Here is a 14,446-nt window from a genome sequence, read left to right as displayed (position 1 = left end):
GAGAGAACTCAGAGACTGCAAAGAGATATAGACAGGTTAAGTGGCAACAAGATGGCAGATGGAGTCTAATGTGGGGAAGTGTGAGGTTACTCACTTTGGTAGTAAGAATAGAAAAGTAAAATATTTTTTAAAAGGCATGAAACTTGTTAATATTGATATTCAACGGGACTTGGGTGTACTCATACAAAGAACATAGAAAGTTAGCATGTAGGCACAGCAAGCAATTATGAAGGCAAATGGCATTTGGCCTTTATTGTAAGAGGATTGGAGCACAAGAGTAAGGAAGTCTTGCCACAAGCAGTCCATCTCCAAATGCAGCAAGACCTGGACAATACCCAAGCTTGAGCTAACAAGTGGCAAGTTACGTGCACGCCTCACAAGTGCCAGGCAATGACCATCTCCAACAACAGAGAATCAAACAATCACCCCTTAACATTCAATGGCATAACCATCACTGAATTCCCCCACTATCAACACCCTGGGGGGTTACCATTGACCCAAAACTAAACTGGACTAGCCATATAAATATTGTGGCTACAAGAGCAGATCAGAGGCTAGGAATCCTCTCCTAAGCCTGCCCAACATCTACAAGGCACAAGTTAGGAGTGTGATGGAGTACTTTCCACTTGCCTGGACGAGTGCAGCTCCAACAACCCTCAAGAAGCATGACATCATCCAGGAAAAAGCAGCCCGCTTGATTGGCACCCCTTCCACAAACATTCAGTCCCTCCACCACCGACGAACATTGGCAGCAGTGTGTACCATCTACAAGATGCACCGCGGGAACTCACCAAGGCTCCTTCGGCAGCACCTTCCAAACCCACAATCCCCGCCATCTAGAAGGACAAGGGCAGCAGATACATGGGAACATCACAACCTGAAAGTTGCCCTCCAAGCCACTCACCATCCTGACTTGGAAATATATCGCCGTTCCTTCACTGTCACTGGGTCAAAATCCTGGAACTCCCTCCCTAACAGCACTGTGAGTGTATGTACACCACAAGGACTGCAACAGTTCAAGAAGGCAGCTCATCACCACCTTCTCAAGGGCAGTTAGGGGTGGGCAATAAATGTTGGTCTAGCCAGTGATGCCCACATCCCATAAAATAATTTTTTTAAATTGTACAGACCGCACCTGGAGTACAGAGTGCAGTTTTGGTCTCCATATTTAAGGAAGGATATACTTGCCCTGGAGGCAGTACAGTGAAGGTTCACTAGAGAGGTTAGTAAATTGGGCCTATACTTATTGGAGTTTACAAGAATGAGTGGTGATCTAATTGGAACAGAAGATTCTGAAGGGGCTTGACAGGGTAGACACTGAGGGGTTTCCACTGGCTGGGGAATTTAGAATATGGGGGCACAGTCTCAGGAAAAGGGGCCGATCATTTAGGACTCACATGAGGAGAAATTTCTTCATTCAAAGGGTTGTGCTCTTTGGAATTCCCTACCCCAGAGCCATCTACCCCAGATCAACCCTACTCCTTAATTGAATATCTTTTAGGCTGGGATAGACAAATCTTTGGTCTTTCAGGGAATCAAAGAATATGAAGAGTGAATGGGAAAGTGGATTGTGTTAAGGCTGATGATCAACCACAACTGTATTGAATGGTGAGGCAGGCTCAACAGGCCTTGTGGTCTACTCCTGTTCTTATTTCTTATCTTATATTGACATTCAACAGCACTACTATCGCTGAATCCCCCATCGTCAACATCCTGGTGGGTGTCACCACTGTCCTGAACCTTAACTGGACCAGCCACATCAATACTATGGTTACAAGAGCAGGTCAGAGGCTAGGAATTCTGCAACAAGTAACTCACCTTCTGAGTCCCCAAAGCCTGTCCATCATCTACAAGGCACAAATCAGGAATGTGATGGAATACACCCTCCTTCTCGATGAGTGCAGCTCCAACAACACTCAAGCAGTTTGACACCATTCAAGACAAAGCAACTGTTTGACTGGTATCCCATCCACCATCTTAAACATTCACTCCCTCCACCACCATGCATAGTACACACTGCTGCCACAATCTACAAGATGCACTGCAGCAATTCACCAAGTCTCCTTTGACAGCACTTTGCTCTCCACAAGACCACTGTCCCCAAGAAGAACAAGGGCAGCAGACTCATGGAAACACCAAGTTTCCCTCCAAGTCACACACTATCTTGACTTGGAACTATATCATTGTTTCTTCACTATAACTGTATCATAATCCTCGAACTCCCCCCTAACAGCACTGTGGGTGTACCTAGAATATACGGACCGTAATGGTTTAAGAAGATGGCTCACCACTAACATCACAAGGGCAATTAAGGATGGTCAATAAATGCTGGCCTTGCCAGTGATGCCCACATCCCATGAACAAATTTCAAAATATATAAAAAGCAGCACCTTAGAGGCTATATGAGGCTCACCTCAGCCTGCTTTTCCCTGCTGGCATGTCTTAGACATCCACTCCTACCGTTTCAGCTGCTTTTACTTTTTATATGGAATGTCAGTGGCCCCACCATCAGCCCCGCTAGGTTATTTTTGACTCATTTGCTCTACTCTAGATCCATGTAAGAAAATTCTACGGTCCCAATTTGAAGTTTTCAGCTTTGCTCCATCCTCTTTTTCTCCCTCCTAAAAAGATGTTACTCATTGCTTTTCTGAGCCCTCTGGTTTCCACTATTTTCTGGCATTGTTCTCTCCTTCAGCTTTATTGTTCTTCCCCCTGCTTGTGTGTCACCTGTGGGCCATTGGGAGGCAATCTTGCCTCTGAGTCAAAATGTTGTGGGTTCAAATCCTCCTTCAGGACTTAGCACCAAAATCTAGGCTGACACTCCAGTGCAGCACTGAGGGAGTGCTGCATTACTGAAGATGTCGTCTTTGGATGAAATGTTAAACCAAGGCACCATCTGCTCTCTCTGTTGAATTTTAAAAATCGCGTGGCATTATTTTGAAAAAGAGAAGGGGAGTAATCCCTGGTGTCCTGGTCAATATTTATCCCTCAATCGATATACAAAATTTGATTATCTGGTCATAATCACATTGCTGTTTGTGGGAGTTTGCTGTGCACAAATTGTAACACTAAGGAAAAATAGCATCCTACTCCATCTCCTAACTCTTCTTCATACTCCTGCACAGATGCTCACAGTCCTTGCTTCTCCTCTAGATGGGGCCCTCCTCCTACCATTTTTTAAACCTTCGTATTCATGTCTGTGCCTACTATTTCTGTTGCAGCTGTTATTTGTCTCTACCAATCGACATAAAGAAAGAGACATGGCAATAGAAACAGACAGATGAGGGCAGAGAAGCTCTTTATTTATTCACAAGATGGTGTGTTGCCGGCGAGTCCAGCATTTATTACCCATCTATAATTGGCCTTGAGAATGTGGTGGTGAGCCTGCCTTTTTCAGTACAGCTGAGAGGTTTGCAAGGCATTTCAGAGAACAGTTAAGAGTCAACCACAATACTGTGTACCTGGAGTCACATATAAGCTAGACAGGGTAAGGATGGCAAAGTTAAATTCATAAAGGACATTAGTCAACCAGATGGCTTTTTATGACAATCTCATAGTTTCATAGTTACCATGACTGATACTAGATTTTTTTAAATTCTAGATTTTAATAAATTAATTGAATTTAAATTTCTCAGCTCCTAAAGAGAAAACAGCACTTGGGAAAAGAGATTTAAGAGAGGCAGTTAGAAAAAAATGTGGTAAGCAGAGGGATACAAAGGTTAGCAATGCCTTGTAATTGTCCTCCTCTTTCTGTAACACCATCTGCAACTCTTAATCATAGTGAAATTGACTTTTAAGCAATCCAACCTTCTCCTATTGTAGACAGATATATGTTGTCACACTTCTTGGGGCATTCTTTCCACTTGATTGACTCCCAGCCCTGACATTCACTTTCTCAAGAATTGCAGCAAACCACAGAGATGTTAAAGCAAAAGGACAATTTCAAGTGGTTGACGTGGTGTTACATAGTCTTCCAAAAGGCTTTTGATAACATGCCACATAATTGGCTTTTCAGTAAAGTTGAAGCCCATGGAATAAAAGGGACAGTGGCAGCATGGATATGAAATTGGCTGAGTAACAGGAAACAGATGAGTGGTGAATGTTTTTCAGACTGGAGGAAGATATATATTGGGGTTCCCTGGAGGTCAGTACTAGGACCACTGCTTTTCTTGATCTTTATTAATGATCTAGGCTTGGGTGTACAGGGATAATTTCAAATGACTCAAAACTTGTGAGTATTGTGAACTATGGGGAAGATAGTAATGGACTTCAAGAGGATCAAAACAGGTTGGTTGAATAGGTGGACATGTGGCAGATGAAATTTAATGCAGAGATTTGTGAAGTCATTCATATTGATAGGAAGAAAGAGGAGAGACAATATAATTTAAAGGATACAATTCTGAAGTGCCTGGACAGCACAGTCTAGGAGTGTATGTGCACAAATTGTTCAAGGTAGCAGGACAGATTGAGAGAGGTGTTAAAAAGGAATGTGGGATCTTAGGCTTTATAAATAGAGGCATATAATACAAAAGCAAGGAATATATAAAGAAGCTTTACAAAACATTGGTTGGGCCCCATAGGAAATGGAACATAGGAAAATCAAAGTTTCTTTCTGTTTGCCACCACTCATGACTCCCTTGTCTGTCAAAAATCTATCTAACTCAACCTTGAATAAATTCAATGACCCAGCCACCACTGCTTATTATTGTTATTAATCAACTGGAGTATTGTGTCCAATTCTGGGTACCCAACTTTAGGAAGAATGTGAAGGCGTTAGAGAGAGCACAGGAAAGATTTATACAAATGGTTCCAGGGATGAAGGACTTCCGTTATATTTTTTCTTACCATTCAGGGATGTGAGCACCACTGGCAAGGCCAGCACTTGTTGCCCATGGATAGCTTGGAGAAGCAGGGTTTGTTCTCTTTAGAGAAGGTTGAGAGGAGATTTGATGCAGTTGTTCAGAATCATGAGGGGTCTGAAAATATAAAGAGAAACTGTTCCTGTTGGCAGAAGGGTAAAGAGCCTGAGGACAGCGATTTAAGATGATTGACAAAAGAGCCAATGGTGACATGAGGAAAAATATTTTTACACAGCAAGTGGTTAGGATGTGGAATGCACTGCCTGAGAGTGTGGTGGAGGCAGAATTAATTGTGGCTTTCAAATGGAATTGGATGAACACCTGAAGAGAAAAAAAATTGCCGGGCTACAGGGTAAGGGAGTGGGACTGCCCTTGCAGAGAGCCGACATGGACACAACAGGCTAAATGGCCTCCTTCTGTGCTGTAACCATTGTATGATCCTCAGCTTTGTGTAACACTTCCTTGTAACACTCCGCACATTTAGCAGATTTATTTTATTTACTTCTGATTGGCTTGTTCTTCCAATATGAATGATTCCCAATTGTATTTCTGGGCCTAATCCCTCAAACATTTCTCCCAATGAATAATTTTTTAAAGCTCTACAAGTGTTTCTTACCCAAGCTCTGACTCCCGTACAGTACATGCCACAGCTGCTTTCTAAACATTAGCTCCCTTCCTCCCTATTTCCCATAAGACCAACAGAATTTTCTTAGCACTTTTCAGGCAAACCTCAATCCCATGTATCAGTGGTGCTACTGCAATCCTACCCACTAAACTACCTTCAGCCCTACTGCTGATTTTCTAGCGTGAGCGAGAAGTGTCTTCCATTGTTTGAAGATTGTACTCCAGTTTTACATTGTTTACTAACTATAATGAGAGAGTTGCTTCTCAGGATAATGGGGAGGAAGAGAATGTTCTTCATGGCAACACTGCTCAGGGACAATTCAGACCCCAAATGGTCATGGGGAGGTCAACCTACATTCTTCTAGCTCTCTCCTACTTGATATTTGTAAACCCCATGACCTCTCTCTCCACTGTCCTCCCAGGCTCGGACACTTGCCCCAACTCTTCAATAACACTAATAAGATGCCTTTGTATAGAATCTTTAACATAGTAAAATGTCCCACAGAAATTAGGAGAAATTAGTTCTCTCAGAGAGTCATTGATCTTTGGAATTCTCCACTCCAAAGATCAGTGGAGGCTAAGTTGTTGAATATATTTAAGGCTGAGTTAGACGGATTTTTGATCTAGAAGGGAGTTGAGTCAAAGTTTATTGGTGGGGGATGGGAGGACAGGCAGGAAGGCAAATGAAGTTCAGGCCATGACCCGAACAGCCATGATTTTACTGAATGGTGGAGCGGGCTCGATGGGCCAAATGGCCTACCCCTGCTCCTAGTTTTCATGTCCTTACATCAAACCTCCTGCTGATTACTACCTAATACCCTCCCTCAACTGATGTATCAGTATTGCTCCATGTTGAACAGAACTTGGAAGAAGCATTGAAGGTAGCAAGGGCACAGAATATACTCTGTGTGGGAGACTTCAGTGCTCCAAGTGACTTGGTAGCACCACCACTGACCAAGTTAGCCAAGTCCTAATGGACAAATATTTCAGACTGGGCCTGCAGCAAGTGGTGAGAGAACCAATACAAGGGAAAAACCTAATTGATCAGACTCTCATCAATCCCATCCTCAATGATGGAGGACTCCAGCACATCAGTGCAATGCTGTAGCAGTTCCAACCATCTTCAGCCAGATGTGCCGAGTGGATTATCCATCTCAGTCTTCTCCTGAGGTCTCCAGCATCACAAATGCCAATCTTCACTTAAATTCACTCCATGTGATATCAAGAAGCAGCTCAGTGCACTGGATTCAGCAAAGGCTGTGGGCCCTGACAGTATCCTGAATGTAATGCTAAAGACCTGTGCTTCAGAATTAGCCACGCCCCCTAGTCAAAACCCCTAGTTTTGAATGCAGAATTGCACTGGTATCTACCCAAAAGTGTGATTAATTACCCAGATATGTCCTGCCCACAAAAAGCAGGACAAATCCAATCTGGCCAATTAAAGCCTCATCATTCAACTCTCAATCACCAGCAAAGTGATGAAATGTGGCATCAACAGTGCTTTCAGCTGGCAATTACTCACCAATAAGCTGCCCACTGATGTTCAATTTGGGTTCCGCAAGAATCATTTGGTTCCAGATCTCATTGCAGCCTTGGTCCAAACATGGACAAAAGAACTGAATTCCAGAGGTGAGGTGAGAATGACTGCCCATGTCATCAAGGCAAGATTTGACCAAGTGTGGCATCAAAAGCCCTGACAAAATTGAAGTCAATGGGAATCAGGGGAAAACTCTCCACTGGTTGGAGTCATACTTAGCACAAAGGAAGATGGTGGTGGTTGTTGGAGCACAATCATCTCAGTTGCAGGACATCACTGCAGGAGTTTCTCAGAGCAGTGTCCTAGGCCCAACCATCTTCAGCTGCTTCACCAATGACTTTCCCTTCATCATAAGGTCAAAAGTAGGGATGTTTGTTGCTGCTTGCATAGTGTTCAGTTCCATTTGCAACTCTTAGAATAATGAAGCAGTGCATGCCCACATGCAGCAAGACCTGGTTAACATTGAGGCTTGTCTGATAAGTGGCAAGTAACATTCATGCCACACAAGTGCAGGCAATTACTATCTGCAACAAGAGAGAACCTCACCATCTTCCCTTGACATTTAATGGCATTGCCAGCGATGAATCCCCCACTATCGACACCCTGGGAGTTACCATTGACCAGAAACTGAGCTGGATCAGCCATATAAATACTGTGGCTACAAAAGCAGGTCAGAGGCAGGGAATTCAGCAGAAAGTAACTCACCTCCTGACTCTCCAAACTCTGTCCGCCATATACAAAATGAGGAGTGTGTCTGAATACTCGCTACTTATTTGAATGAGTACAGCTTCAACAACCCTCAAGAAACTCGACACCGTCCAGGACAAAGCAGCCCGATTGATTGGTACTCCATCCATCAATTTAAATATTTACTCCCTCCACCATCAGCACATGTGGTTGCAGTATGTAACATCTAAAAGAGGCACATACTGCAGCAACTTGCCAAGGTTCCATTTGTGCAGTATTGGTCTCCATATTTAAGGAAGCATTGGAAGCAGTACAAGGTTCACTAAATTGGTCCCTGGAATGAGGGGATTTGCCTATGATGAGAAGATGAGTAATTTGGGCCTATATTCTCTGGAGTTTAGAAGAATGAGAGGCAATCTCATTGAAACATACAAGCATCTGAAGTGGCTTGATAGGGTAGATGCTGAGAGATTGTTTCCACTGGTCGGGAAATCTCAGGATAAGGGGCTGATCATTTAGAACTAAGATGAGGAGAAATTACTCCATTCAAAGGGTTATGAATTTTTGGAATTCTTAAGATCAGCCATGATTGCATTAAATGGCAGAGCAGGCTCAATGGGCCATATGGTCTACTGTTCTTATTCCTTGTGTTCTTCTGTGTTCCCCTTCGAATGCACCTTCCAAACCCGTGACTGTTACCTCCTAGAAGAACATGAGCAGGAGACACATGGAAGCACCACCACCTGCAAGTTCCCTCCACAACATAGTCCATCCTGACTTGGCAATATACTGCCGTTCACTCATTGTCATTGTGTCAAAATCCTGGAACTTCCTTGCTAACTGCACTGTGAGGGCACTTCAGTGGTTCAAGAAGGCAGCTCACCATCATCTCAAGGACAATTAGGGATCAGCAATATATCAGCAATGGCCTTGTTATTGATACCCACATTGCATGAATGAATAAACAAAGTTATGTTGGTGGGTAAGTAAGTGTGTAATCTGAAGTTCTCCATCTAGGATGAGTTCTTGTAAAGCTTTGGCATGGTTATAGTGGAAGCATAAGGAGAATATCTTTAACACACTGGGCTTCACCTTCCTGTTTTTGGATTAGTCATTACAGCTGCCACGTTCTGGCTCAAGTTTTTAAAGTCTTTGCCTCATGAAGTCAAGCAAATTTCATCTGCATACTTGAATGGTCTGGAAATTGTTGGAGGCAGATCATTTGCCAATCATTTGGAGCAAAAACACATACTTAAAGTAATCCATTCTTCTGTATCCTTCATGGGTTAGCATTTTAGCATTATCTGGAATGTGCCTTTTAAAAACATAATCTCCATAGCCAATATAACCCATTGATGTAACACCTTCATCAGTAGGCTTGTGTGCCAGACTCTTTCATGTCAAGCCTCAGAAGCACAGTCTCTGCCTTCTCCTTCTGTTGGTTTCTATATAGGTGATACAAGCAAGAACTTGGTCACAAGTGCTGTTATTTGGGCTGAAGCCTTCCTGTTCACAAAATTACAGAATATTTGCAGCATAGAAGGAGGCCATTCAGCCCATCATGTCTGTGCTGGCTCTCCAAAGGAACAATTCACCTAGTATAATTTCCCTGCCTTCTCCCTCTGGCCCCACACATTTTTCTTTCCAGATAACAATCAAAATTCTTCTTAAATGCCTCGATTGAACCTGCCTCTTTCTCTGGCACATTCACAGGCAGTGCATTCCAGATCCAAACCACTTGCTGTATAAAAAGATTTTTCCTCATGTCGCCTTTGTTTCTTTTGCTGATTTCATTAAATCTGTGCACCCTTTTGTTCTCCAATGGAACAGTTTTTTTCATATTTGCTCTGTCCAGACCCTTCATAATTTTGAATACCTCCATCAAATTTCTTCTCAACCTTCTCTTCAAGGAAAGCAGCCCCAGCTTCTCCAATCCATCTACGTAACTGAAATTCCTCATCTGTGAAACTTTCTCGTGAATCTTTTCTGCACTCTCTAATTCCATCACATCCTACTTGTTTTACTATTCTTTCACGGGATGTGGGCATCACTGGATGAGCCAGCATTTATACCTAATTACCCTTGAGAAGGTGGTGGTGAGCTACCTCCTAGAACCACTGCAGCCCATATGATGTCAGTATATCCACAGTGCTAAGTGTTGTGCCCAGAACTGGCCTGAATACTCCAGTTGAGGCCAAACCAATGTTCTATACAAGTTTAACATAACTTCATTGCTTTATACTGTATGCCCCTATTAATAAAGCCTCAGATGCTATGCTGTATGCTTTATTAACCGCAGTCTCAACCTGTACTGCCATCATCAGTGATTTATGTCCACATACATCCAGATCCCTCTGCTGCTGCACCCTGCTTTAGAATTGTATCCGTACATTCCACCAACCTGTCTATGTTCTTTCGAAGTTCTACATTGCCTTCTTCATCTTTCAGAGACCTGCCCTATTGTGAGCAGAATTAGCAGCTCCAGAAGTTTGTAAGCACAACTCCGAAGTGATATAGAATGTTAGATATATGGGATGGAGTCGCTCGTTCCTGGTTTTGGTAAAGCTATCCCACTAACTTTCTGCCATATTTTGGTCACTTTCCTGCAATTGGAGATCACTGGGTGGGGACAGGCGAGATCTTCAACCTGAATCACATACTGACCTAAAAATATTTTATTTTCTAGGTTTGTGGAGCTTTGACCTTACTGTAACGCAGCTTACCCAAGAAATGGTTCATGAATCAAAAAGAGGAATTGTAAATGGTGTTCAGGGGTCCATGAATAGCATTATGGACCTTCTCCGCTTTGTCATGGTCATCATCATGCCGGCACCAGAACATTTTGGTATTCTTATTATCCTATCTGTAATCTTTGTTTCAGCAGGTGCGTTGCTTTTCTTTTGCTTTGCAAGAAAGACTTTGGGAAAGGATCTGTTCAAGTGTGTTTGTATGAAGGAAAAACACTCTGAGAATAACAAAGATGCAAAGGTTGTGGCAGAATCTATCCTTTGATGGTCTGTCATGGATTTTTGTGTCAGCTCAGGAGATCTGACATAAAGGGCCGAATTTTTGCTCCCAAGTCAGGAGCACAAGAGTCGGGAGAATTCCTGACTCTGTAAACCCGACATGGAAGAAAGTGCCCCGAATCTTTGGATTTCATTCTGGGATGGGGGGTTTGCAGGTGCTAACAGGAGTCAGGTCCACCGTCTCCAGAAAGAGTTTGGAGGCAACCACACAGCTGCCAGGTGCCAAAGTGGGCTGTTTAAAAGACTCACTTTAGTGCTCTGGGACCTCGTGCCAGTTACAATAAAAACAACAGAACAAAAAACAGCCCTCTAGCCCTTACCTTTCACACCCACTCACCCCTCACACAATACCCATGCCCTATCCATGCCAACTCATGTCACCACATGCACCCCCACCCCCTCCATGGTGCCCCATGATCCCTCATATCCACTCTGTCACCTATGCCCGTCTACCCACCCCCTATGGCCCCTTGTATTTCCATGACAGCCTACATCAGTCATCATCTTCATAGTCCATTATAGCCCCTTTGCAACTTAGTTTCCTTACACCCTCCGTGCCAACTCATCCAGAAATCCCAGTAACGAAAATTGGATCTGTTTGAAGACACCTGCACTTTTAGGCGTGCAGCTCCCTCCTTGAACCACAGATGTGGGAGCACCCCCCCACCCCCCGGTGAAAAAGGTGGGTGCTGGGTTTAGGGATGGGACTTCAGGACAGACCTCTGGAGCCATGGTGAGATGAAATAAAATAAAATTGTAAGTGTCTATTGCAGACTTCACTATATTAAAACAAAACTCTGATTACATTTACTTTCCTTCATGTACATAATCCCTTATAAAATGAGCATTTCCTTCTAGTACTTAATCCCAATGAAAACATACATTTGCATTCATAGCCTCACATCAAAGACAGCTATGGCTTCATAACCACTTGGAGCTGTCAAACAAACTGTGAATTTACAGACCTCCCAATGTGATAATGATAGGTTGTGGAAGCAGTCAAGCAGCCCTAATCCTTATGTCAATAAACAATGAAATAGCAAGCACTGATTTTTTAACTGCAGTTTGGACTTCTTTAATTTAAAGGGCCTGGGGTTTTAAATGACTTTACAGCTTGACAGTTCCACAGAGCTTATCTACTTTTTACACACATTCATGTCTACTCTTAACAATTCCAAAGGGATATCTGACCTTTCCCAAAGGGCAACTTACCTCTCCAAAAGAGGCACCTGACCTCTCTCAAGGAGAACCTTACCACTCCAAAAGGTGTACCTTACCTCTCCAAAAGGATACCTCACCTCTCCAGATAACTCTTGCAGCTTTAGACCTTTTCCTCATGTCTAAAGCCTATGAGTCACATTTTGGAAATCCCAGTAACAACAATTGGATCTGTTTGAAGGGACATGCAGTTTTACATGTGCAGCTGCCTCCGTGAACCACAGATGTGCAAGTACAACCTGCCCCCAAACACCCAATTTATAGTTCTCCCAATGAGTTCTGATGAAGAGTCATCCGGACTTGAAACGATAACTGTGTTCCTCTCCGCCAATGCTGTTAGACCTGCTGAGTTTTTCCAGCTATTTTTGTTTTTGACCCAATTTATATGTACTGACCATTTTCATTATTTTGACTTTAACCATAAACAACAAAATAGTTAACCCTCCAGTTGTAAAAATAATAGCAATTTATAACTTCAAAATTTAAAGATGTACGACATGATGTTCAAGTTGATTCCATTTCCCAAGAGAATGAAAGGGAGAGGGAATAGAAGGATGATTTACTTTTGTGGATTTCCCAATGCAGGGAGGATGAAAGGAGATAAAAAGGAAGTAGATTGTTTAAATATGTAAATTAAAAATATGAATGTTTACTTAACTCATGGTTTAGAACAGTTGTCATAGGTCAGCTTGTATTATATCTACGGTGACGCTCACTGAATGGCAGATTCACAGACGGGTAACTGGAACATTTTGGTGCCAAGTGCCTAAAGTTTCACTTTCCTTACCCGACTGCACATATTTCATTCTCTGGTCTCGTGGTCGTTTCCTTAAAAATATATGGACACAAGACTTTATGCAGGTAAAAATTATTTGACAGTTAAATTTTTGATATGCCTATCTAAATGAAGAAACATTTGCAAAAATAATTTACCTTCCATGGTCTTAATTGTGGCCAAAAACATTGTGGAGAAAAACCTTTGAGCTACTAGAATCATTTAATTATTCAATTGCATGAGACCTTGAGCCAAATCAGGGTCTCAAGCAGATCCAGTGAAAAGTTTAAGATTTTCAGATTTTCCTCATATGAATTGATCTCAAATTTATCGATTATGAGCATAGCAGCAACAATCTAAACAGTTTGTCCAGCCAACCAGACCAACAAAACATGTACTCAAACAAAAATGCTGCCATTGAGTCAGTCTAATTGTAGATTCTTAATAATGAGGATCTCAGAGTAAAACTTTAAAAAATGAAGTAGTTATTTTTCATTCAATTAGTATGGTTTATTGCTGCCTTTGAAGGGCTATTTGGTGGATTGACAGTGCAGTGCAAATACCGAGAAATAATTGGAGAATGGAGGCTCTACTGAAAACCCCCATGATATGATTTCCATTTCCTTTTTACCTTGATCTTTTAAATACTTTATGAACTTGGCCTTTCATTTCCTTGCTCATTCACACCCTCTCCAAGCTGGAAAGTTTGTTTTTGCTGTCGTATAAGCTATAACCACAGCTTCAATACCACTTGATTTACTGGAATATATTTACAAAGTTAGCCCCCTAGATCTTTAACCTTTTGTGATCTTGCTGTTGATGGTGCCTGTGAAAGTCGCATCAGGCGAAGGAGCTTTTCCTGACTGAAAATGATGAAGAACTATTCATGGCCGACTATCTCACCAGAGCATCTAAATGGCCTGGCAGAGATCTCCTGTGAATTTCAGATTTGTCAGAAGCTTGGCAACTGAAATATTGTACAAAGCTTTGCCAAAACTATAGGACAAAAAACTAGTTTCTGAGTTGTCAGCTTAAATACTGAAATTATGTCAATTTTTAATCAATTGTACCTTTTGTAATCAATTGATGTAGTTTACTCATATTATCCATCCCTTAAGACTTTGTGAATTATTTTTACATGACCTATTTCATACATTTCTTTTCACAATCATAATTGTGAGGATTTGACAATAGATTAAATAGGCAGTTTTTAGTATCATTGTTTAATAAAATATAGTGACCTGGGGCAGAATTTTCTGGCTGGCGGGTGGTGCGGAGTGGGCGCCCACGATCGGGTCCGCGCCGCCATTTTATACGGGTGGGCAAATTAAGCCCCGCCCACTGTGAATTGCGGCTCCCGAGAACACCGGGAGTGGGTGGGCGGAGGTGGGACTGCAATGACCGCCAGGCCCAATGGCGACCCGGCAGCCTGTTTTATAAAGTTGCTGCAGCCTTTCAAAGGCTGCGAATCATGGCCAGTGGAAGGGCTCCCCAGAGCGCTGCTGGTGAGCAGGCCAGGCAGGAGGGTAGGACAGGGGGGGCACTGTGCCCCTCGTTTTTCTGATGATTGCCTTGCTGCCCTCCTCGAGGAGGTGGCAGCACGGCAGGAGGTGCTCGTACCCCAGGACGGGAGGAGGAGGCCCCCCCCACGTGACCAAATGTGCCTGGGAGGAGGTGGCAGAGGTGGTGAGCGCCCGCAACGTGGTGCAGTGCACCTGGG

General features: G+C 42.9%; 1 protein-coding gene across 1 annotated transcript in view; it reads left to right on the top strand.

The window, feature by feature from the left end:
- Positions 1-11,326, top strand: part of LOC144686635 (ferroportin-like) — a 60,513-nt gene extending 49,187 nt beyond the window's left edge. The window contains exon 8 of the mRNA XM_078552095.1: positions 10,394-11,326. Coding sequence (XP_078408221.1) covers positions 10,394-10,719 — 326 coding nt within the window. The 3' untranslated portion in view covers positions 10,720-11,326. The remainder of the gene's footprint in view (positions 1-10,393) is intronic.
- Positions 11,327-14,446: the final 3,120 nt, after the last annotated feature.

The sequence above is a fragment of the Cetorhinus maximus genome, chromosome 11, assembly GCF_964194155.1.
Source record: "Cetorhinus maximus chromosome 11, sCetMax3.hap1.1, whole genome shotgun sequence".
Taxonomy (NCBI): domain Eukaryota; kingdom Metazoa; phylum Chordata; class Chondrichthyes; order Lamniformes; family Cetorhinidae; genus Cetorhinus; species Cetorhinus maximus.
This window is presented reverse-complemented; position numbering and strand designations above follow the sequence as displayed.